The sequence below is a fragment of the Salvelinus sp. IW2-2015 genome, linkage group LG8 (genome assembly GCF_002910315.2).
Source record: "Salvelinus sp. IW2-2015 linkage group LG8, ASM291031v2, whole genome shotgun sequence".
Classification (NCBI taxonomy): Eukaryota; Metazoa; Chordata; class Actinopteri; order Salmoniformes; family Salmonidae; genus Salvelinus; species Salvelinus sp. IW2-2015.
The window spans coordinates 47475072-47498252 of record NC_036848.1 but is presented as its reverse complement, the minus strand read 5'-3'; the positions used below and the strand labels follow the sequence as shown (position 1 = coordinate 47498252).

Here is a 23181-nt window from a genome sequence, read left to right as displayed (position 1 = left end):
TATTAGCATTTTACACACGTTTTATTTATTTTATTTAACCATTATTTAACTTCATTTAAAATCATCAGAAAGTATCTCAAATCGTTGTAAAGCTCAACAAAGTGACTTATAGATGTTTTGAACATGAATTGTGAAAAATGCAAATATTGGTCCCATGATTTAAATGGGATTTGTGCCACAAATGCTGAAACATTAGCATGTGGAAACAGTGCCAGGGACACTAATCCAAAGCATGGATAGCTGTCATACCTTGTCCATAGACTGCTCACAGGGTAAGGAAACCAATGTGTAATGTATGTGAACTATCCCTTTAACACATAAAACCACAACATCAARCCTCTMATTCAGAGGGGTTGGGTTAAATGCGGAAGACACATTTCAGTTGAATGCATTCAATTGTACAACTGACTAGTTATCCCCCTTTCCTTAACGCCTCAGTACTCCCCTTTTTCTGACTGAGCCGCGTTACCTCATCTAAACTGCAGAAGGCAGCGCTGACCCAGTGAAAACCATGGATAGGATTAGAACATATATACAGTATGTATATCTATGTAATAGAACATGTATCTCTCCATGGGAATCCCTTTCTCACTAAGCTGTTACCTCTTCCAAACAGCAGAGGGCATCACTGACCCATCTAAAAGCATGGAGGTGCTGCAGAAGAGGGTGACGCGCCAGGAGAATCTGCTCCAGAAGTGTAAGGAGCTGCTGAAGACACACAAGGAGCGCAGTGCCCAGCTGACCAGTGAGAACGACACTCTGCAGGAGCAGCTGCAGGAGAGARTGCAGGAGCTGGAGAAAACCAAGGTGTGTTAACCAATGTCATTGGAGGCTGGTGGAGGGAGAAATGGAGATGATGTATTGTGATAGTATTCCATGGCTGGAATGGAGTAAATGGAACGGTATGAAACACGTAATCATAAATTATCAATATTGCATTCCGGCCGTTACAATTAGCCATTGTTTTTAGAAACCGTCACATGGCTCTTCTAATCAACTTTTCTGGAAAGATAGCTTACCCTTCACCCTGGAATACACATTTTAGAAGACCATTTTCCACATATGGCCACCTGTACTTAGTACACTGTAGTTTTGAAAGGAGTTCATTATATGGGGCTGAAGAGTGAGTGTCTGAACCACAGAATTGAACACTATGGTGTGAACAGTAACATATTTCACAACACTGTTTTATAAATCATCCAATGGAGTCTTGATGGTTTAGTGATCATGTGCCTGGTCTGTGGCTTCACTATCTATTTCTATGACACACACACACACACACACACACACACACACACACACACACACACACACACACACTACTGCTCGGAAAGGGTGAGGCCCTCATAACGAGACAGAGCTCCAAAGTACACAATGTATGGAAAAGGGTGCCATATGTAGGGAATAGGGTGCTATTTACGACTCATCCCAGGGGCTGACCAAGGTCATGTCATTTAGCTAACTTTGTGACATTTATTCAGTTTAATACCACAACATTGTTCTTTGGTGGAATAATAAGTACATAGTTTAGTTTGGCTGTGGTGTCTGTCGTTTTCACTAGCGGCCGTGAGTGATGCTGGGCGTCAGAACAGGCCTGTGATAACAGACAATAGCTCTGCATCTAAGTGTGTGTGTGTGTGTGTGTGTGTTGTGTGTGTGTGTGTGTGTGTGTGTGTTGTGTGTGTGTGTGTGTGTGTGTGTGTGTTGTGTGTGTGTGTGTGTGTGTGTGTGTGTGTGGTGTGTGTGTGAGAGAGAACCTGGCCAGTGTCTGAGAACAGGGCTGTTCCTGTGACAGAAAGAGCCAGAGGTTAACAGGCGCTCAGTCTTCCTAACTAGCGTGGAGGGGCTTGCTCATCCACACACACACACACCCCCCCACCCCCTGTAAACAAGACAGCAGCTGTCTGTCTCTCAGGCCACCATTTCACCTTTGGGATCTGGTATTTATATGGCGTTGTGGTCTGTTTGGTATTTGCGTTAATATTATATTTACTTTATTGTATTTCCACACAGTATTTCATAGTGACGTGCTGCTACACTACAGACCACTGCTGCTACCCAACTAACGTGGTCTGTGTGTTGTTTAGTTGGCCTCGTACGCTCTGTTGACACCGCCTTGTGGCTGTGTGTGCTGGCCTCATGGTATGGTGTAGGGAGACTCTCTGCCTGCATGCAGAAACATTTTTGCAACCTGTCTTGGTACTTCCTTGTTTACTTAATTTTTTCTCAACCAGGAAATAGCCTGTTCTGAGAGCTGTTTGTGCTGTATTCATTGTTATTGAAACGACCATAGGAATTGGCTATACAACACAAACTCATAGGGGACCAGGCTACAAGCAAAGAGCCTGGAGGTTCATGCGAGGGCGACCTGTACAATAATCTGAGACACCATCCTGATGATTTTAAACAATATGTTGTAACGAATTATGCATCCATTTGTCTGAAATCTGGTGTTTGTACCCCTGCTTAAAGGTTATGAGGGGTAGTTGGTTGTCGAATTTCAGTTCAGTGTTATTAAGTACAGCGGCACTCCTGTTCCTTTACTACAGCGGCGCTCCTGTTCCTTTACTACAGCGGCGCCCTGTTCCTTTACACAGCGGCGCTCTGTTCCTTTACTACACGCGGGGCTCCTGTTCTTTACTACAGCGGCGCTCTGTTCCTTTACTACAGCGGCGCTCCTGTTCCTTTACTACAGCGGCGCTCCTGTTCTTTACTACAGCGGCGCTCCTGTTCCTTTACTACAGCGCGCTCCTGTTCCTTTACTACAGCGGGGCTCCTGTTCCCTTAACTACAGCGGCGCTGCCTGTTCCTTTACTACAGCGGCCCGGCTCTGTTCCTTACTACAGCGGCGCTCCTGTCCTTTACTACAGCGGCGCTCCTGTTCCTTTACTACAGCGGCGCCTTGTTCCTTCCTACAGCGGCTCCTGTTCCTTTACTACAGCGGCGGTCCTGTTCCTTTACTACAGCGGCGCTCCTGTTTCCTTTTACTACGCGGGCTCCTGTTCCTTTACTACAGCTGGCGCTCCTGTTTCTTTACTACATGGGCGCTCCTGTTCCTTACTACCAGCGGCGCTCCTGTTCCTTTACTACAGCGGCGCTCCTGTTCCTTTACTACAGCGGCGCTCTCCTACGGTTCCTTTACTTACAGGCGCGCTCCTGTTCTTTACTACAGCGGGCTCCTGTTCTTTACTACAGCGGCGCTCCTGTTCCTTTACTACAGCGGCGCTCCTGTTCCTTTACTACAGGCGGCGCTCCTGTTCCTTTACTACAGCGGCGCTCCTGTTCCTTTACTACAGCGGGCTCCTGTTCCTTACTACGCGGCGCTCCTGTTCCTTTACTACAGCGCGCTCCTGTTCCTTAACTACAGCGGCGCTCCTGTTCCTTTTACTACACGCGGCGCTTCCTGTTCCTTTACTACAGCGGGCTCCTGTTCCTTTACTCCAGCGGCGCTCCTGTTCCTTACTACAGCGGCGCTCCTGTTCCTTTACTCACGCGGCCCCTGTTCCTTTACTGACAGCGGCGCTCCTGTTCCTTTACTACAGCGGCGCTCCTGTTCCTTTACTACAGCGGGCGCTCCTGTTCCTTACACAGGCGCTCCTTTTTACTAAAGCGCTCCTGTCCTTTACTACAACGGCGCTCCTGTCCTGTTACTAACGCGGCTCCTGTTTCCTTACTAAGCGCGCTGCCGCTGTCTTTTACTACAGCGGGCTCCCTGTTCCTTTTGATGACTTGCAGATTAATCCATCTTTTACTTTCAAAGATGGTCCATTATTTCCCAACCCAAAGAGCACCTTCAACCTTCAATATATATATTATCTGATCTCTCCTTCAATCTGTCTGTTCTCAGTGCTTTTACTGTTGCTTTGATACCTTGCACATGAACCCATTTTTATATATTTCCTTCCGTTTGTCTTGTCTGCACTACAGGAGCTGCACACCACAGAGAAGACCAAGCTCATCACCCAGCTGCGTGATGCTAAGAACCTTATTGAACAGCTGGAGCAGGACAAGGTGAGTGAAGAGGGCTTATAAATGCTAGCCAGGAGATTCTGGACCTTGCTAAGCCAGCTAACGAACTTAAAAACTGTTTGAATAAAACAACACCACCATAGGTACGTCGGAAATAAGCTGAAACGTCAGTTAACTTTCCTTTTTAAGGTTGGTCATATATCTTGATTGAAGCTCCCTTTTAAGCTTCTGAGTCAGTGGAGGCTGGTGGCACTTCAAATCAGGCTCATCGTAATGGCTAGAATGGAATCCRAAGACAACACATGGATACCCGGTGTTTGAAGTGTTGTATACCTTTCCTTTCATTCCATTCCAGACATTACAATTACCCCATTCATCAATTGCTCCCTCCTTCCACCAGCCTCCACCATTCTGGTCCTAACGTTGAGTGCCCCTTAAATGTCCTTCGCACTCCTGCTTAGTGTGAATCTGTGAAATATAGACATGTTTGTGCTATGCACCTGAGTGCAGAGATGACAGAAACACTCTATCCACGATTGTTGCGCTTGACCATTATCCTCTGGCTCTGCAGGAGAGGTGTGTGTGTGTGTGTGTGTGTGTGTGTGTGTGTGTGTGTGTGTGTGTGTGTGTGTGACTTGTGAGGTCACACTGATGAATATGGGTTAGTGTTAGAGGCACAGCATAATGGTTAGAAACAATTTAGGGGCCTTGGGTTTGATTAAGACATGCTACGTAGGAGACAATCATAACAGTGCAGATAAAAAAAATTCATTGAGGACCTATTTGGAAATACACTCATATATATATATATATATATATATACTGAAGAGCTCAGTGACATTCATTGTGGCACTGTCATAGGATGCCACCTTTCCAACAAGTCAGTTTGTCAAATTTCTGCCCTGCTAGAGCTTCCCCGGTCAACGGTAAGTGCTGTTAATGTAAAGTGGGAACGTCTAGGAGCAACAACAAGTGGTAGGCCACAGAAGCTCACAGAAGGGGATCACCGAGTGCTGAAGTGCGTGGCACGTAGAAATTGTCTGTCCTCGGTTGCAACACTCACTACCGAGTTCCAAACTGCCTCTGGAAGCAACGTCAGTACAAGAACTGTTCGCCGGGAGCTTCGTGAAATGGGTTTCCATGGCCGTGCAGCCTCACACAAGCCTAAGATCACCATTCGCAATGCCAAGCGTCGGCTATAGTGATGTATAGCTCACCGCCATTGGACTCTGGAGCTGTGGAAACACGTTCTCTGGAGTGATGAATCACGCTTCACCATTTGCTAGTCATACGGACGAATCTGGGTTTGGCGGATGCTGGGAGAACGCTACCTGCCCCAATGCATAGTGCCAACTGTAACGTTTGGTGGAGGAGGAATATAGGTCTGGYGCTGTTTTTCATGGTTTGGGCTAGGTCCCTTAGTTCCAGTGAAGGGAAATCTTAATGCTACAGCATACAGTACAATGACATTCTAGATGATTCTGTGCTTCCAACTTTGTGGCAACAGTTTGGGGAATGCCCTTTCCAGTTTCAGCATGACAATGCTCACGTGACCAACGCAAGGTCCATACAGAAATTGTTTGTTGAGATCAGTGTGGAAGAACTTAACTGGCCTGCACAGAGCCCTGACCTCAACCCCATCGAACACCTTTGGGATGAATTGGAACGCCGACTGCGAGCCAGACCTAATCACCCAATATCAGTGCTCTTGTGGCTGAATGGAAGCAAATCCCAMCAGCAATGTTCCAACATCTAGTGGAAAGCCTTCCAAAAAGAGTMGAGGCTGTTATAGCAGCAAAGGGGGGACCAACTCCAACTCATTTAAAATGAGGTGTTCGACTTTTGGATATGTAGTGTAAGTGTGTTCATTAATGTGTTATCCTCCGGGATCACATACACGTATTGTTGATATACATCATGTATTATTTTATTCTGAAAGTAAAATTAAATTCAATCCAATCATGGCTGTACCTTCAGGGCATGGTCATTGCAGAGACAAAGCGTCAGATGCATGAGACTCTGGAGATGAAGGAGGAGGAGATCGCCCAGCTCCGCTCCAGAAGCAAGATGGCCGCCGCCCAGAGAGAGGAACTGCAGGAGCAGAAYGAGAAGTCTGAGAAAGCAGGTCASTGGATCTCCTCTTCCTCTTTAGCAATGTGTAAGTTGTACATGTACCGTATCTAACCAACGATGTGTGTTTGCACCTTGCCCCAGGGTTTGAGGAGCTAGAGAAGGCTCTGGCCATYGCCCAGAGGGCTGAGGAGGCACGGAGGCTGCTGCAACTCCAGCTGGAGGAACAGGTGAAGGAGGTAGAGCGGGCCGGGGAAGAGGAGAGGAGGAGTCTGCAGCAGGAGCTCACCAGGGTCAAGCAGGAGGTGGTCACCATCATGAAGGTGAGGGACATCTACTGTACATAAAAATACTAATGAAATACTCACTRAGTACTTATGCAGTAGTACACAATCACTACTCACCCAGTACCAAGAGCAGGGTTGGCGTCAATTCCATTTCAATCCCTGTAAATTTACTAAGGGGCCGATTTACGACCAGAGTTAAGCGCACGTAAATTAAACATAATTCCCTTTTTATGRACTTTTCTCTCTGTGTGTATTCTGGACTTGAAATCAAGCATGAGAATAGCATGCTATTCACCCGCTATTCATTCYGGTGGAGATCTAAGATATAAAGGTGTGGCGGAGGTGTGTCTACAGATACGCTGTATTCTGACCTTAATTCCCTGAATAACTACATATATAGTCAACAGCATGCTCTTACCAACTGAGCCACGATGGACTACCTGTATTTACCCATCCATTGCAATCATTTGAAGGTGTAATATTGTGTTGCTATTTGTGTTGTAGAAATCCTCAGAGGAGAAGATGGCAGAGATGGAGAAGCTACATAGTGAAGCACTGGCCAGTAAAGAACAGGAGCTCAGCGCTCGAGTCAACCAGGCCGTGGTAAGTTAATATATTTTAATACTGTATTTTGTCCTCTCTACACATATACTGCAAAACAAACTCGGCTATAGTTTTGACCAAAGTGTTTGAGCTGCATGTTTACGTATATTATGTGAATATTTCTCCGGCACTGTCTTGCTGTTTCTATTGCTGTTTTATTGTGAGAGTGCTGAGTAAAATATCCAATGTATTTGTTACATATGGCAGATTTAAACTTGAATTGTGTGTTTGGTGTAGGAGCGGTGTCAAGAGGAGCTGGCCCAGGCTGCCAAGGAGTTGGAGCAGCAGTCTGCCCTTGCCCTGGAAGATGCAGAGCTGCAGAAGGCTGCCATAGAGACCGAGGCAGAGACCAATGCTAAGGAAATACGTCTGGAGCTGGAGACCACCAGAACTGTAAGTCCTCGGGTAGTTAATACATAAAGACGAATGCATTATTGATATTTGGAATTAGAATATTTTGGCGTTTAGCTACTCTATTCAAATATGCTGCACATTGTTGATTCTACAGCAAATAATATACTCTAATGTATCTAGAAGCTTTACATTGTTGGTTAATTCTATGGCAAACATACAATAAATACACATCTCATTACAGAGAATTCTGGAACTGGAGAGCTCTCTGGAAAGGTACTCCCAACCTGGGTCAGTTCCGTCATCAGATGATCTCTCCACACAGATGGAGGAGCTGAGGAGAAAACATGAGGAGGAGGTGACTGCACTAGAGGAGAAGTACCGTGAGGAGCTGGAGAAGCACAAGGTAGAGCTGCACCAGGAGGCCTTAGCCCAACACAACGCTGCCATGGAGGAGTTCAGGGCAACACACAGAACTGAAGTGGAGACCATCTTGAAGGAGAAAGAGGTCCAGTTGCAGTCCCATGTAGAGGACATGAACCAGAAGACGATGGAGAAGCTGGATGTAAAACAAACTGAGTTGGAAGCCCTTTCCTCTGAGCTCCAGGAGGTGTTGAGGAGCAAGCAAGTTCTCGAGGAGAGACTGGATGCAGTTGAAAACGCTGGTGGGTCATCCAGGCAGGAGCTGGAGCAGAGACTACAGGAGGTGCTGACCAAGCACAGTGTGGATATTGAGGAGATCAAACTGCAGCATGAGCAGTCCCTGGGAGGAATGGAAAAGACGCTAAAAGAAGAACTCAACAAGTTGACGCTGGTGCTGAAGGAAAAAGAGAAGGAGCTTGAGGCTCACCTTGTCTGTGAGAAAAGGCTGAAAGAAGAATCAGAGACGGTTCTTCAAGACCGGAATGCCAAGGTTAAAGAAGTTGAGGAGCTTAGGAAGAGTTTAAAGCAGGCCCAATCAGAAAAGAAGGGCCTTGAGAAATCTAACGCCCAACTCCGTAAAATCAGAGATGAACTCTCACAGTGCAAGAGTCAGTTGATAGATTTAGAGCAAAAACTGGTGACAACTCGAAGTGACTGCCAGCAGAAAGAGGAATCTCTTCAACAAAAGGTACAGGAGCTTGAAGAGCTAGAGAAGCAGTTGCAACAGGCTAAGAAGGAGCTCTCTGAACAGGATACATCTTACACTGATGAACTGAACACTAAGCAAGAGGAAGAAAAGCAACTAAAGAAACAGCTAGATGACCAGAAGGCTGCTCATGAGAAGGTAGAAAACATTAAGACAGACATGGAGGCCAAGTTGAAATCACAGGAAGCGAAAATGGAGAAATTTAAAATAAAGAACAAAGAGATGCAGGAGAAATTCAAGAAGAAGCTTCAGGAACTTGAGGAATCTTCAAAAAAGGAGCTGGCAAAGAAGGAGTCAGAGCTATTGCAGAAGGAACAGCAAGGTAAAGAGAAAATCATGGAGTCTCAGACAAGTTCAGAAGGCCTGAGCAGTGCTATGTCCCAGCTTGAGGCCAACCACAAGGAAGAACTAGAGAAGATGTGTGAAGTCCATAAGCAAGAGAAGGAAAATCTTGAGCATCATTGGCAGGGAAAGCTGGGACAACAGGAAGAGGAAATGCAGGAGAAACACACACAAATACTACAGGAGAAGGTACAGGAATTGGAGGAGGTCACCCAGCAGCTTGGAAAGACCAAAGAAGAAAAAGAGCAAGTTGTGCAGGAAGTGAAGAACTTGAAGGAGGAGTTGGTGATGAGACAGACCACTGTGCAGAAACTGCAAGCCGAGCTTAAGGAAGCGGCAGTCAAGATGGAGAGTTTATCTCAATCTGAGGCAATGTTCAAAGAGCAAGTAGAGGTGATTGAGAGGAATCTAAACACGGCTCTGAATGAGAGGAACTCCTTCCAGGATCAGGTGAGCAAGACTGAGGAGAAGGCAAGAGAGACGATCAAGGCTCTGTCTGAGAGGTTTGTAGACACCGAGACGCAGCTTCAAGCTCTTGAGGCTTCTAAGGGTGAAGAAGGGGAGGCCGTTCAGAGGAGACTTGAACAGCATTCTCTTCAACTGGAAGTCAAGGAAAAAGAACTGCAGAAGCAGTTCACTGGGATTAGCAACGAACTGATGCGTTACTGCAGGGAAATTGAGGCCAGCATCGAAGGTGGTACGAAGGAACTCTCTGAACGAGTCGAGAGCAGAGTGAGAGAGTTGAAAGAGAGGGTTCTGGGTAATCAGAAGAAGGTAGCACATCTTAAAAACGTTATCCTTACCAAGGTTGACAGGATACGCACTTTGGAGGAGCAACTCCATCAGAGGACAGAGGAGAATAAGAACCTATGCAGTTCACTAGAGCAAATGACTGTTCAGCTAAATGTACACAAAGATGATATCAAAGCCTTAACTGCTGAGAGGGAGTCTCTGCAGAGGGATGCTAAGAATCACTCCCAAGCTCTCTCAGAAAAAGTAATTTGCATCGAACAGCTCAGTGAGGAAAACCGAACCATCTCAGAGAATGTCAAAACAAATGTTGTGCGTATCAGCAACTTGGAGAGTATCGTAAATGACTTGAAGACCCAGTTATCAGGTAGCCATATGAGGAAGGATGAAGCCATATCACTGCTTGATCAGCAGCACAAGGAGGAGAGACAGAGGCTTGTTTGCCAAATGGAGGAGATCATTGACAGACTAGAGAAAGAGAAGAAATCTGCAGTGGAGCAAGCCGACACCCTCAGGAACAAACTCACTGAGTTCAAGACGAAAGCAGAGTCCAAGTTCTCTCAGAACCACAATACTGTCAAGTCTCTGCAGACCAGACTTGAGGATATGGAGGAACAGATCTCTGAGAAGAATGAGGCCTTACAGAGGCTGACGGCCAGCATTGACAATCAGTCCGTCAGCAAGTCGGAGATGGACCAAGCCTTGAGTGAAAAGGAGCAGAAAGTCAGTGCCCTTTCTTTGGAAGTGGAGAGCTGCAACAGCCGGCTCAGTGAGCTGGAGGAGCAGTTATTCCTCAGGACGAAAGAGAGTGAGCAGCTAACTGCTGACCTGAAGCAGCAGCACATTATCAGGGAGAGTGAGAAACGAGAGCTCACAGAGCATCTACAACAGACCCAGGAGCAGTTCAGAACCCAGAATGGGAATCTACTCCAGGCTACAGAGGAGAAACTGCAGTCCCTGGAGAGAGAGAACCAAACTTTGAAACAAGAGCTGGAGTGGCAAAGGGAAGCCTTTGAGATGACGAAGGCTGAGATTCTCAAGAGCAAAGAGGAGAGTCTGAAGGCGGCTGAAGAGAGGTTGTCAAAAGACAATGCTGGGAAAGTGACCGAGCTGAAGAAGAAAGCTGAGCAGAAAATCAGCCAGATTCGGAAACAGTTGACCTCACAACTTGAGGAGAAGGAAAAGACAATCAAAGACCTTCAGACACAGTTGGAAGAGGCCAAGATCGATGAAGCGAGAAAGAAGCAGCAGGTGGAAACCCTGGAGGAGAAAGAAAATTCCCTTGAGGAAGCCATGGCCAAGATGACGGAAGAGCAGGAGAAACGCATTGAGCAAGTGCGTAGTGATGAAAGACTGGAAAAAGAGAGCTCTTTACAGAGTTTGAAGGACATTTATGAGGAAAAGCTATCATTACTTCAGAAAGACATTTCAAACCAGGAGGAAGCCCTAGCCAAGCTGAAGGAAGAACAAGAAAAACATATTGAGCAAGTGCAGAACGGTGAGAGACTTGAGAAAGAGAGCTTATTGGAGAGTTTGAAGAACATGTACGAGGAAAAGCTATTGTCACTTCAGAGAGATGTTTCGAACCAGGAAGAGACCAAAGCAAATGAGACCCTCTCAAGGCTTGAGGAGATTAAGATGAAGCTTAAGGAAGTAGAGGTGGAAAAAGTTAACTTTCTGGCTGAAATAAGCTGCCTGAAGGATGATCTGCTTGAGAAGACTGCACTGATCGAACAGCAAAAGACAGAATTGGCTAGCTTAGAAAAACAGGGTACGAATGCAGTGGAGGTCGTGGAGCATTGCACTGCAGAGCAAACCAAGAGTCTCACAGCAGGCAAAGAGATGGAGAACCACTCTCTGACGCAGGAATATGGGGATGCTGAATCTCTGTCATCCCTGCAGAATAAGCTGGCAGAGGCGGCGCAGGAGAAGCAGAATCTACAGAAAGACTTGCGTTCCCTGAGGAGGGAGCACGAGCAGGATCTGGAGTACGTGAAGAAGGAGTTGGCCCAAGAGAACGAGAAGAAGCTCAAGTAAGTTTGACCTAATGGTTAGTGCAGTCAATCAATCAATCAAACAAACACAAATTAATTATAAAGCTCTTTTTACATCAGCAGTCACAAGTGTTTTACAGTAAAAGTGCATTAACCTCTCAGTGAAATTGCAGGGCGCCAAATTCAAACAACAGAAATCTCATAATTAAAATTTCTCAAACATACAAGTATTATACACCATTTTAAAGACAAACTTCTTGTTAATCCAGCCACAGTGTCCGATTTCAAAAAGGCTTTACGGCGAAAGCACACCATGCGATTATGTTAGGTCAGCGCCTAGCCACAGAAAACCATACAGCTATTTTCCAAAGAAGGAGAGGTGTCACAAAAGTCAGAAATAGCGTTCAAATTAATCACTAACCTTTGATCTTCACCGGATGGCACTCTCAGGACTCCATGTTAGACAATAAATGTGTGTTTTGTTCGATAAAGTTCATCTTTATGTCCAAAAACCTCATTTGAAATTGSCGCTTTATGTTCAGAAATGCATTGTCTCAAACAAACATCAGGTGAAATTGCTCATCATAAACATTGATGAAAGATACAAGTGTTATACATACAATTAAAGATAAACTTCTTGTTAATCCAGCCGCTGTGTCAGATTTCAAAAAGGCTTTACGGCAAAAGCACACCATGCGATTATGTTAGGTCAGCGCCTAGCCACAGAAAACCATACAGCCATTTTCCAACCAAGGAGAGGTGTCACAAAAGTTAGAAATAGCATTAAAATGAATCACTTACCTTTGATGATCTTCATCTGATGGCACTCACAGGTCTCCATGTTAGACAATAAATGTTAGTTTTGTTCGATAAAATGAATCTTTATGTCCAAATACCTCCTTTTTGTTTGCACGTTTAGTCCAGTAATCCAAATGCACAAAGCTCGGGCCCAAAGTCCAGACGGAAAGTCAAAAAAGTTCCATTAAAGTTCGTAGAAACATGTCAAACGATGATGTATATAATCAATCTTTAGGATGTTTTTATCATAAATCTTCAATAGTATTCCAACCTAACAATTCCGTTGTCATTAGAAAGGAAAGGGAACGGAGCTGGCGCTCACGGCCATGCGCGAGACTAAACTAAAGGCTTTCAGCCTGACCACTTGTTGAAACAGCTCTTATTCTCTCCCCTTTCACAATAGAAGCCTGAAACAACTTCTATAGACTGTTGACATCTACTGGAAGCCTTAGGAAGTGCAATCTGACCCCATAGACACAGGATATTGGATAGGCAATCACTAAAAAACTACAAACCTCTTAAATTATTCTCTCCCCATTGAACAGGCTTGAGGTCGAGGATCTGGAGATGAAGCAGAACTCGTCCCTAAAGCAGCTGATGAGGGAGTTCAACACACAGATGGCTTTGAAAGAACAGGAGATGACCGCTGCACTGAAGGAGACCATTGGTGAGAGGGAATCAGAGTTTTCTGACAAGCCATTGCATGATAAGACACTGGCAGGTATTACCATTGAAACTTAAAAAATATTAAGAAAGTCGCAGCTTTCTTTTTCTACAGTTCAGTTAGTTAGCACCTCAAGTTTTTTGGAAGTGTGTCTTACTACTTATGTTACTAGACTGTCAATGCCCAAAACACTGAAAAGAATATGCACATATGAAGTCATTATATGTTATAAATGAATTTGTTTTGTGTGACTAAAATGGTTTACGGTGTTAGTTTATAGTCTAAACCATCCTCTCAAACTTCACCAATGCAAATTCTTCACTGTTTGATCATTTGTCWTGGAATCCACATAAATGAATGTGTAGTTGGTCCTTGTAGTATTCATTTGAAGTGTTTCCAATAGAGAAAATGAAATGAGTTTTAAAGATGAGTGACTTTTTAGACAGAGAACAATAGGGGTGAAACGGAGTTGGGAGATGATTGAATTAGGAAACTGTCTCTGTCTGAAAGAATCACCATATGTTTTCACTGTAGTCCAGTCATTAACACTGCATTCCAAAACGGAAGTGAGTGACTGGTTTGTAATATGTGAACTTCAAGGTCTACTACGTGCTTTGTTTCTTGGCCCGTATTCAAAAACTGTCTTGAGTACTGAATCTGATCTAGGATCAGGTCTTCCCATTTAATCATATTCTGTATAACCTAAAAGGCCAAACTGATCCTATATCAGAACTCTTTCTCCTCTCTTTTCTTCCAATCAGGGAAGGCCCAGAGCGTGGAGGTGGAGCTTATGGACAGCCATCAGGAAGAGACCAATCAGCTGCAGAAGGTGATCGCCCAGAAAGATGATGACTTAAACAGAACAGTCCATCGATATGAGCAGGTCCTGCAGGTACAGTACTGTATGAATGAATAGCACATGAATGTGTCTCTCACACTTGTAATAACCTATACTGCTAAACTCTATCAATATGTAAATACATAGCAGTTCCTATGTAACTACAAATATATTACTACAGCTATATTTTAAAGTAAAGGGTTATATTAATTGACATTTATCATTACAGACAGACTGACTGGTTTGCTTTTAGAAAGTAGTTTACAAGTATGATTTACTGGTCCAACATTGGGTCTGTTTTCCTCAGAAGAATTTGTCCACTTGTGTTTTGTTTCCATGCCGTGATTCTAATAGTATTGTGATACTGGTCAGTAGTCCAGACACTCCTATCAGTTCCTGACATATTTTTCAACTTTGAGCTTTATAAGAAAAGGACTCCACCCATCATCAGGAAACTATTACTGACATGGAACCTCCTCCCTTCAATCAGTCCCCCAGAGAACTCAGCTAAATGACAGATACCTTCTGGCTGTAGTGTCTGCTGAATGATTTACATTAAAGACTACTAGACTAAATGTGTGTGTTTGTGTGTGTGTCTACCTTCTGACAGTCTGTTAAGTGATTTACATTTGAAACTAGACTAAATGACTATAGAGGGATAGTCTGCTCTGCTCAGTTAAGTAAACTACAATAAAAGCTGTCTTCTCTCATTCATCACTGTCTCCAGACATAATGAAAGTAGGGAGGCCTTAAGTAGAGTAGCACTTGGTATTTGACTGACTGACAATACTGTGTAGTTGTGATATCAGACTATACAGAGATGAAATACACACTGAAGAAAGGCTTTTAGCTGAAATGTTTGTGTGCTGATCAAATAAATGTAAGTACCCCCCCCAAAAAAAGTGCAGGCAAAATACATATAAATACAATAAAAAAATTGGGGAAAGTTATTTGAAAGTACTGTACTTTTTGAGTACAGACCTACTGTATTTTCTAAGAAAGGAAATGACTGGGCCGTGGTTGTCCTGTTCTTCCCGGCAGAGTCGAGAGGTGGAGATGGGGGACAGAGTGTGGCAGGTACAGAAAGAGCTGGAGGACCTGCAGGCAAGGACCCACAGCGGCAGTGGAGAGGTACGGTATCTCAGTTCATACTGTCCATGTTTATTGGGAGCAGCACAGGGTGAAGCTAGGAGTAGGGGTTAAAACTTTTAAACAAATTGGCATCCTTGATGTTAAGGGGAAAAAATCCCTGAAAAATCACAAAATTAAAATCACAGTGCAGTTATTACAAAACTACCACTAACAAGTCCTGATCATCATCATCAACATAAAGGGGGAAATAAAAATGAAACAAATACCTAACACAACAATGCTGTAACATTAGGAGGAGAAAAATATATTTTTAGCTACTTTATAATGAGGGAGAGTGAGCGGCTCGAAGCAGAGCAGCAGCTCCTGTGAGTGACGCAGGGAGGGAGAGAGAGATGGCAACCAAGTCGACTCGCGCTGGTAGACTAACTTATTGCTAGTTATGTATCATCTCATCTGATTACATAGTACTGGCCTTGACTGCATCAACCCAAGAGTAGTTAAGCTAGCTAGCTAATGTTAGCTAGGCTAGTTGAGACCACATAACTTGAACTGTGCACTTCCTCCCCTTCCGAATCCTACAGTAAATAACAACAAGTCCATTTGGATTATTAAGTAATGTTGGCTTTTGGGGTTGTAGCATGTCCTTCTCATTTAACTTTTAGTTAGATATCGCCTAATAGCTTGCCACACAGAGGCTCTAGCTCTGACTATAACCTAGTGCCGGTTTGATGACTTGTGATTGGATGACAACAACAAGCTACACGAGCCACTCTTGTGAAAAGCAAGAGCACCAGCAGCATAAATTCTATAATTTTCTCTCTGCAGGAAGCGCGATGTAGACCATCTGCATTGTGAATTCATGTGGAATTTTATGCATTTTCTTCTTGTTTTGATGGAAAACCAATAACAAAATATCAGTTTAAACATTAAGAAAATGTTCCATTTGTCACATCCCTAGCGAGGAGCACAACTAGCGGCACAGGGTTAGCCACAGAGCAGTTTGGGTATTAACTGCCACCACCCACTAGCTGCTTGACTCGCTCCTGCCAGATTTCTCCCGTCAGCCCTGAGATTCAAAACGGCAGCCATCCGGTTACTGGCCCTCCTCTCTTAACTTTGAGGCTACCGCCACCCCATCGCTACAGGTTTATCGGTTTATTCATACTGTATTTAATTTACCCCCGCACACAGGATGTCAAAAGAGGTTGCCATATCTGTGGTATCTTCCCACCGACAGACTGTGTGTCTCAAATCGCACCTTATTCCCTATTTAGTGCACTACTTTTGACTAGAGCATTCTATGCCCTGATCAAAAGTAGTGCACTATAAAGGGAATAGGTTGACTTTTGGGATACCCATACAGCCCTGGAGGCTTCACTTGGCTGGATGACATATAGAATGGGATTCTGTTGAAGCAATACATTAATACAGCTTCCTGCTCATCCCGCTCACAAAAGAGACTCACACACACACACCTCTGCACAAATGGTCATTTTTCTTGATCCTGCCTCTGTGGGCCTGTATTTGAAACACCTATGTGTCTGATGGAGGAAAGATTACCGGTTCAGTGTGGAAAGCCAAGCAAAACCAAACCCCAGACGTGGGCCTTGTGTCTATATATATATATATTAATATATAATATATATATATAATATATATATATATATATATATTATAAATATATATATTATTATATATATATATATATATATATTATATATATATATATATATATATATATATATATTATATATATATATATATATATATATATATATATATATTATATATATAATATATATATATATATATATATATATATATATATATATATATATCATATATATATATAATATATATATAATATACATATATATGTATAATTATATTATATAAATATATATATATAATAATAATTATATATAATATATATATATATATAACATATATATATTATATATATATATATATATATATATATATATATATATATATATATATATATAGACACAAGGCCCACGTCTGGGGTTTGGTTTTGCTTGGCTTTCCCACATATAATATGCATATATACATATATATGTGTGTGTATAATTATTTATTTTTCCAAAAGTTCAGAGTTTTTACGAGCTTAACAGTTAGTCAGCTATCTTCTGGTTTGTTGTGGAGTAAAAATGTGTTTGTCTGTGTGTGTTAACAACAGGAGCCCCACTTTAAAGACCTGAGACGTTCAAGGCAATTGTCAAAGCGTGTGGCTTACACATTTTGCTGTAATCAGGCGATAGGTTCTTTGAGTGAGGTGGCTGGTCTCCAGAGCTAGCTGGATGATCTGAGGATTTCTTGAATCAGACTGGGTAATGTTCGCTTTTGGAAAACGGGTTTAAGAGGCAGTACACCCCCCCTTTGTTCCTCCATCCAGACCTGTGTTCCAATACTATTCAAAATACTGCCTGGAGTGCCAGATGGGCAGAGGTTTTGTGACTATTATATTGGTTCCATTTCGCCAGGCAAGCTCAATCAAGCCCAGATAAAGTATGTGAATGTTAAATATTATTCGAACCCAGGTCTGGTACACACATTCCACCCTCCATCCCTGTTCCCAGTTAATCTATGTGTCACAAATGGCACTCTATTCCCTATAAGTAGTGCTCTATATGTGTAATAGGGTGCTATTTGGGACGCAGTCATTCTCTGGACAGCAGATGTATGCTTTAGAAAGGACAGGGATCTAGAGAGAGAGGTAGAAAGGCAGGAGGAGAGAGGGGGGAGGAGAGGGCGAATTAATACTCATGTGTTGTTGTGTAGAGAGACCCTCAGACTAACACCCACGCTCAGTCACAAATACACACGCCAGAACACATTCACCACATCACACACACACTCTACACAAAGAAATGATCAGCTTGCACGCACACCTACACAGGACACACTCCCCCGTACACACACAATGAAGTGCAGCTCTTTTCTCGTTCACCTCGCTGTTGCATATTTCCAAGCTGATGTAATATCTTTGTGGGGATTGTATGGGGTTACACTCAGGAAGGACTACCCTTATTCAGGGCCTCAACAGGCCACTCTCTACTCATGTAGATGTCAGGTCAGTCGCTCTGTCTCCATGCTTTACAGACGCTGTGAAATAGAGCACTCACCTGATGCTCCTATAAAAGTGACATTTATTTTATTTCTCCATCTTTCAGGTAAATCACATTGAGATTGGAATCTCTGTTCAAGAGAGCTCTGAAACAATGTTCAAACCATTTTCCCATTTAGGAGGAACGTCCAAAACTAGAACTACAGTTTCTTTGTCTCTATTGATTTGATGCTCATGTCTGTTATTGATGATTGTGTTGTATTGGTTCAGATGGGTGTGGAGGAGCTGCAGGCCCAGCTAGCTGAGAAGACCACCCTGCTGAGTGAGGCCAGGCTGAAGGAGCAGCAGTTTGTCGACAGGGTGAGTGTCACAGGTGGTGCCAGGCATAACCGTACTCTTCTGGCATGGATGTTTTTTTGTTCTTTCTTTTATTTATTTTTTGTCATTTAGCAGACGCTCTTATCCAGCTCTTATTAGGGTTCAGTGCCTTGCTCAAGTGCACATCGACAGATGTTTCACCTAGTCGGCTCGGGGATTCAAACCAGCAACCTTTTGGTTACTGGCACAACACTCTTAACCGCTAGGCTGCCTTTCCATTATGGTTCCAGCAACTATGATGATGTTATATGGCCAGCACAGTACAGCTTGGCTCGACTATGCTCAGCTTGGCTCAGTAGTGGGAAAAGGGCATCAGTTGACCTTGGTCTTTCAGTCTCTGTCTCTCTACGGTACAGTACATCCCTCATTCCACACCACTGTATTCCTCTCTTCCTTTCCAGGAGTCTTTCACCCTCCGGCCATCCTATCTGACTGTTAGTCTATCTTTTTGGATTAAGTTCATTACATGGAACATCTGTTTATTTTTGCTGTAACCTTATAAACAATTACCCTGCCCCTTTCCCACTGTTTCTCTCTCTCACACACACACACCACACACACACACACACACACACACACACACACACACACACACACACACACACACACACACACTGTTTCTCTCACACATTTTGTGGACAGATCGTTCTCCAAATAAACTAACCCCTGGATGACCATAGCAGGCCAGTATATTGCTATTTATCTCCCACAAACTGTTCAGTATAAGTCATTTTAAAGGAACACAACCACTTGAATAAAATGGTAACACTTTACTAAGCCTGTAGGTATGACACTTCATAACTTGATATAAGCATGTATAATGCTTTACACCTGCAGACTTTAATTAAAGTGTTCCCAAAAAAGGAATCCCTTTTTGTTGATTTTGTGCTTTTTTCTAATGTAATTTTCCCCTTCTAGATCCACTCACTAGAGGACAAAATGAGATGTGTCCACAAGAACTCAGTGTTGACTCATATGGGGAGCACGCTCAAAGGTAATGTAAACTTAAACATCTATATTTAAGTAATAAGGCCCGAGGAGATGTGGTATATGGCCAATATACCACGACTAGGGGCTGTTCTTAGGCACAACGCAAAGCAGGGTGCCTGGACACAGCCCTTAGTCGTGGTATATTGGCCATATATCACAAGCCCCCGATGTGCCTTATTGCTGTTGTAAACTGGTTATCAACGTAATTAGAGCAGTAAAAATAAATGTTTTGCCATACCGGTCTGCTATACCATGGCTGTCAGCCAATCAGCATTCAGGGCTTGAATCACCCAGTTTATAATAACATGTATATAAAACATCTATACTACTTTAAATTAAGGCATAACAGAGGGATTCTTTCCTCTGGTCCAATGCCCCAGGGCAGTGATTGGGGACATTGCCCTGTGTAGGGTGCCATCTTTCGGATGGGACGTTAAACGGATCTCCTGACTCTATGTTCACTTTTCGTAAGAGTAGGGGCGTTAACCCCGGTATCCTGGCTAAATTCACAAACGGCCCTCGTACAATCATGGCCACCTAATCATCCCCAGATTCCAATTGGCTCATTCATACCTCTTCTCTAACCCCTGTAACTATTCCCCAGGTCGAACTATAAATAAGAATGTGTTCTCAGTCAACTTACCTGGTAAAATAAAAAAAATACACTACATGACCAAAAGTATGTGGACATCTGCTCGTCGAACATCTCAATCCAAAATCATGGGCATTAATATAGAGTTGGTCCCCCTTTGCTGATATAACAGCCTCCACTCTTCAGGGAAACCTTTCCACTAGATGTTGGAACATTGCTGAGGGGACTTTCTTTCATTCAGCCATAAGAGCATTAGTGAGGTCGGGCACTGATGTTGGGTGATTAGGCCTGGCTCGCAATCGACGTTCCAATTCATCCCAAAGGTGTTCGATGGGGTTGAGGTTAGGGCTCTGTTCAGGCCAGTCAAGTTCTTCCTCACTGATCTCGACAAACCATTTCTGTACGGACCTTGCTTTGTGCACGGTGGTATTGTCATGCTGAAACAGCAAAGGGCCTTCCACAAAGTTGGAGGCACAGAATCAACAAGAATGTCATTGTATGCTGTAGCGTTAAGATTTCTCTTCATTGGAAATAAGGAGCCCGAACCATGAAAAACAGCCCCAGACCATTTTTTATCCTCCACCAAACTTTACAGTTGCCATTTTCGTTATGTGTCTTATTTTTCACACCCGTACAGCATACAGATAGATACAGAGAATCTTTCACAGTGCGAGAGCTGCTGCTGCAGCATCTCAAACGGCAACAGAAGGCGGGCTTCATCAGCATGTCACACACCACTTTGCAATGAGCTGGAGGCAGTAGGCTATGCATTTTGAAAACATACTTCATTGTTTGAAACCTGAACGTTTTAATACATACGAGGCATGTCTTACCTTGCTTCAAAGTAGCCTATTAGATGTCCTCTTTTTCTCCATTTCTAATGGATATTTTCATCACTGTCACATGAAACTGCGGTGCCCTTTTGACAACAGTGTTTTCCAGCTAATTGCATTATGGAATGAACATTCGCGCGTGTCCTATTGCCTTGTCTGCTTATAATGTGAAGAAATACTTGTTTATCAACATTTTAAGCTAAACATTCTGATATGTTGCATCAGACTCATTGCTTTTTAATGTTTTTTTTATGTAGCCTAGGCCTCGTTGTTGTATTCATTTGGGCTCTTCCCACAACTGTCCTAGAGTCTGTTTGGAACAGGCTGTTTCTCAACAAGCTGACCAATATAATAGGTAAACTTTTCTACTATGGGGGATGGTAGATTGACATAACCAAGATGAGTATCGAACAGCACTAGCCTGAGGAAAGTAAATGTGGCAGTTATTCTAACATGTTTGATGTGCACATCAGAGTTTGGTAAGAAGGACGCACATCGTTGCATCCTCGACTTGTATGTTCTGTTAATATGAATTACCGTAATCTAAATGTGATTTCTGCCGTTCTGAGTACCGTGGGTGGACACCCTAATCAGGTTATGACCCAGTTTATGTGGGTCCTACAGATTTCTCAAATGTCCGGTAAATTAAAATGTTGCCGGTGAAATGTCCAGCGCCACATATTCCATATGGAAACCTTGTTATGAATTGATGTCATATGCCAATGGAAGGGCAGGAAATGCACCTGTCTTCCTTATTTAGGAGATAAATGTAAACATGTTCAAGCCAGTCTAAACTAAACGATGCCAGAGACTGGGCATGTTATTGATTGTAGGAATATGTGCTGCGTGTGAGCGATAGTTTGACTTGTAGGCCTAGGTCCACACATGTAATCCCAGCTGTGCTGCTGACTCTGTGGGAGAATAGTACCTCTAACATCACTGCTATTAATCTGTCAAGTCAATCTGTGAACACACACACACGGCACGCACCGTTGAACATGGATAAAAAACATGTGACATGGGACGCAGGGGTTTTGAGAGAGGGTGTGGAGGAGAGGAGAGGGGAGGACAGGGTAGAGGAAGGCGGGACTGTCAAACTCAATTCTAGCCTCTTTATGGACCTTTCCTGCTGGCGTAATAAAGGAAATCGGCTGTCGGAAGGGAAAGTGGGACGAGGAGGAGGTGTGGAACCGGGTGAAAATTCATCCCAGGACATAATGGCTTTTGCAGGCTGCAGTCTTGTTTCCCACGCAAAAAACCCTAACGCACAGCAGCACAGCACACAGCCTCCCTGGCCTCTCCCCGTGCCTCCTGGCCTGAAGTTTCACCACTCAATTTCACAGCACACGGCCTCCCTGGCCTCTCCCCGTGCCTCCTGGCCTGAAGTTTCACCGCTCAATTTCAAACGCTCTCTCCAACCCGAGACACCTGTGGTCCACTCTTTTTGGCCTCCGTGTTTGAACAACCCTCTTGGCCAGGTCACATCCTAACCTCTCCCCTTTGCATACACCATGACTTTATATTCCATAGCTTCTCTATTCTAGCTGCAGAGAAGCCTGCTGGTCCAGTGACTCACTCACACCACTGTTGACGGCCTTGGCATATATTAACACCATCTAAATATGGCTTCTGCTGTCTTGACCACTGTGAAAACCTGATAACACCACTGAGCTGAGCTGTACTCAGTCATAGTTGTTGGTAATGTGCTAAAAAGGAACAATGTGAAAACAATTTCCAAGCCATTATAGGTAGTTTATAAACCACCTTAGAGTAACGGCTCCTGGTCAAGAGGTTAATGAGGAGTGGTTCCAGGTAGAGGGACTCGCCGCTATGTTGTGTAGGGTGGGTCCTCAGCCCCCTGTTTTAGTGTTACTCTTCTGTGGGTTCAGCTGGGGTACCCTGCCCAGGGCCTGGAGGTCAGGAGGACAGAGGGCTCAAAGGATTTATTAGCCAGGCCGTTTCTCCACGCCTGATGATCAAAGACTAGTTTGCGCTACCTCTTCTTTCTCTTCATCACTCCTTTCTTTCCCTACCTTTCCCTTTCCTAACCCTTTACCTTTCAACCTCAAGGCCATCTCTATCGTGTTCAGATGCACACCCTTCACTGGCCCCAACATCTCTATGGAACATGTTGTCCTTATAGAGGAAATGCTTTGCACAGCTCCAAGTTGTTACACACACACACACACACACACACACACATATATATACAGTGGGGAGAACAAGTATTTGATACACTGCCGATTTTGCAGGTTTTCCTACTTACAAAGCATGTAGAGGTCTGTAATTTTTATAATAGGTACACTTCAACTGTGAGAGACGGATTCTAAAACAAAAATCCAGAAAATCACATTGTATGATTTTTAAGTAATTAATTTGCATTTTATTGCATGACATAAGTATTTGATCACCT

General features: G+C 43.6%; 1 protein-coding gene across 5 annotated transcripts in view; it reads left to right on the top strand.

Moving 5' to 3' along the window:
- golga4 (golgin A4) overlaps nt 1-23181 on the top strand; it is a 59616-nt gene that overhangs the window by 27799 nt on the left and 8636 nt on the right. For 3 of the 5 annotated variants that reach the window (XM_023993589.2, XM_070444973.1, XM_070444970.1), the window contains 12 exons: nt 617-807; nt 3928-4011; nt 5947-6094; nt 6184-6362; nt 6831-6929; nt 7167-7322; nt 7525-11534; nt 12839-13014; nt 13719-13849; nt 14837-14926; nt 18246-18335; nt 19272-19347. In XM_023993589.2, coding sequence (XP_023849357.2) covers nt 617-807; nt 3928-4011; nt 5947-6094; nt 6184-6362; nt 6831-6929; nt 7167-7322; nt 7525-11534; nt 12839-13014; nt 13719-13849; nt 14837-14926; nt 18246-18335; nt 19272-19347 — 5430 coding nt within the window. The remainder of the gene's footprint in view (nt 1-616; nt 808-3927; nt 4012-5946; nt 6095-6183; nt 6363-6830; nt 6930-7166; nt 7323-7524; nt 11535-12838; nt 13015-13718; nt 13850-14836; nt 14927-18245; nt 18336-19271; nt 19348-23181) is intronic. The other 2 variants (XM_070444971.1, XM_070444972.1) reach the window with 2 other exon arrangements.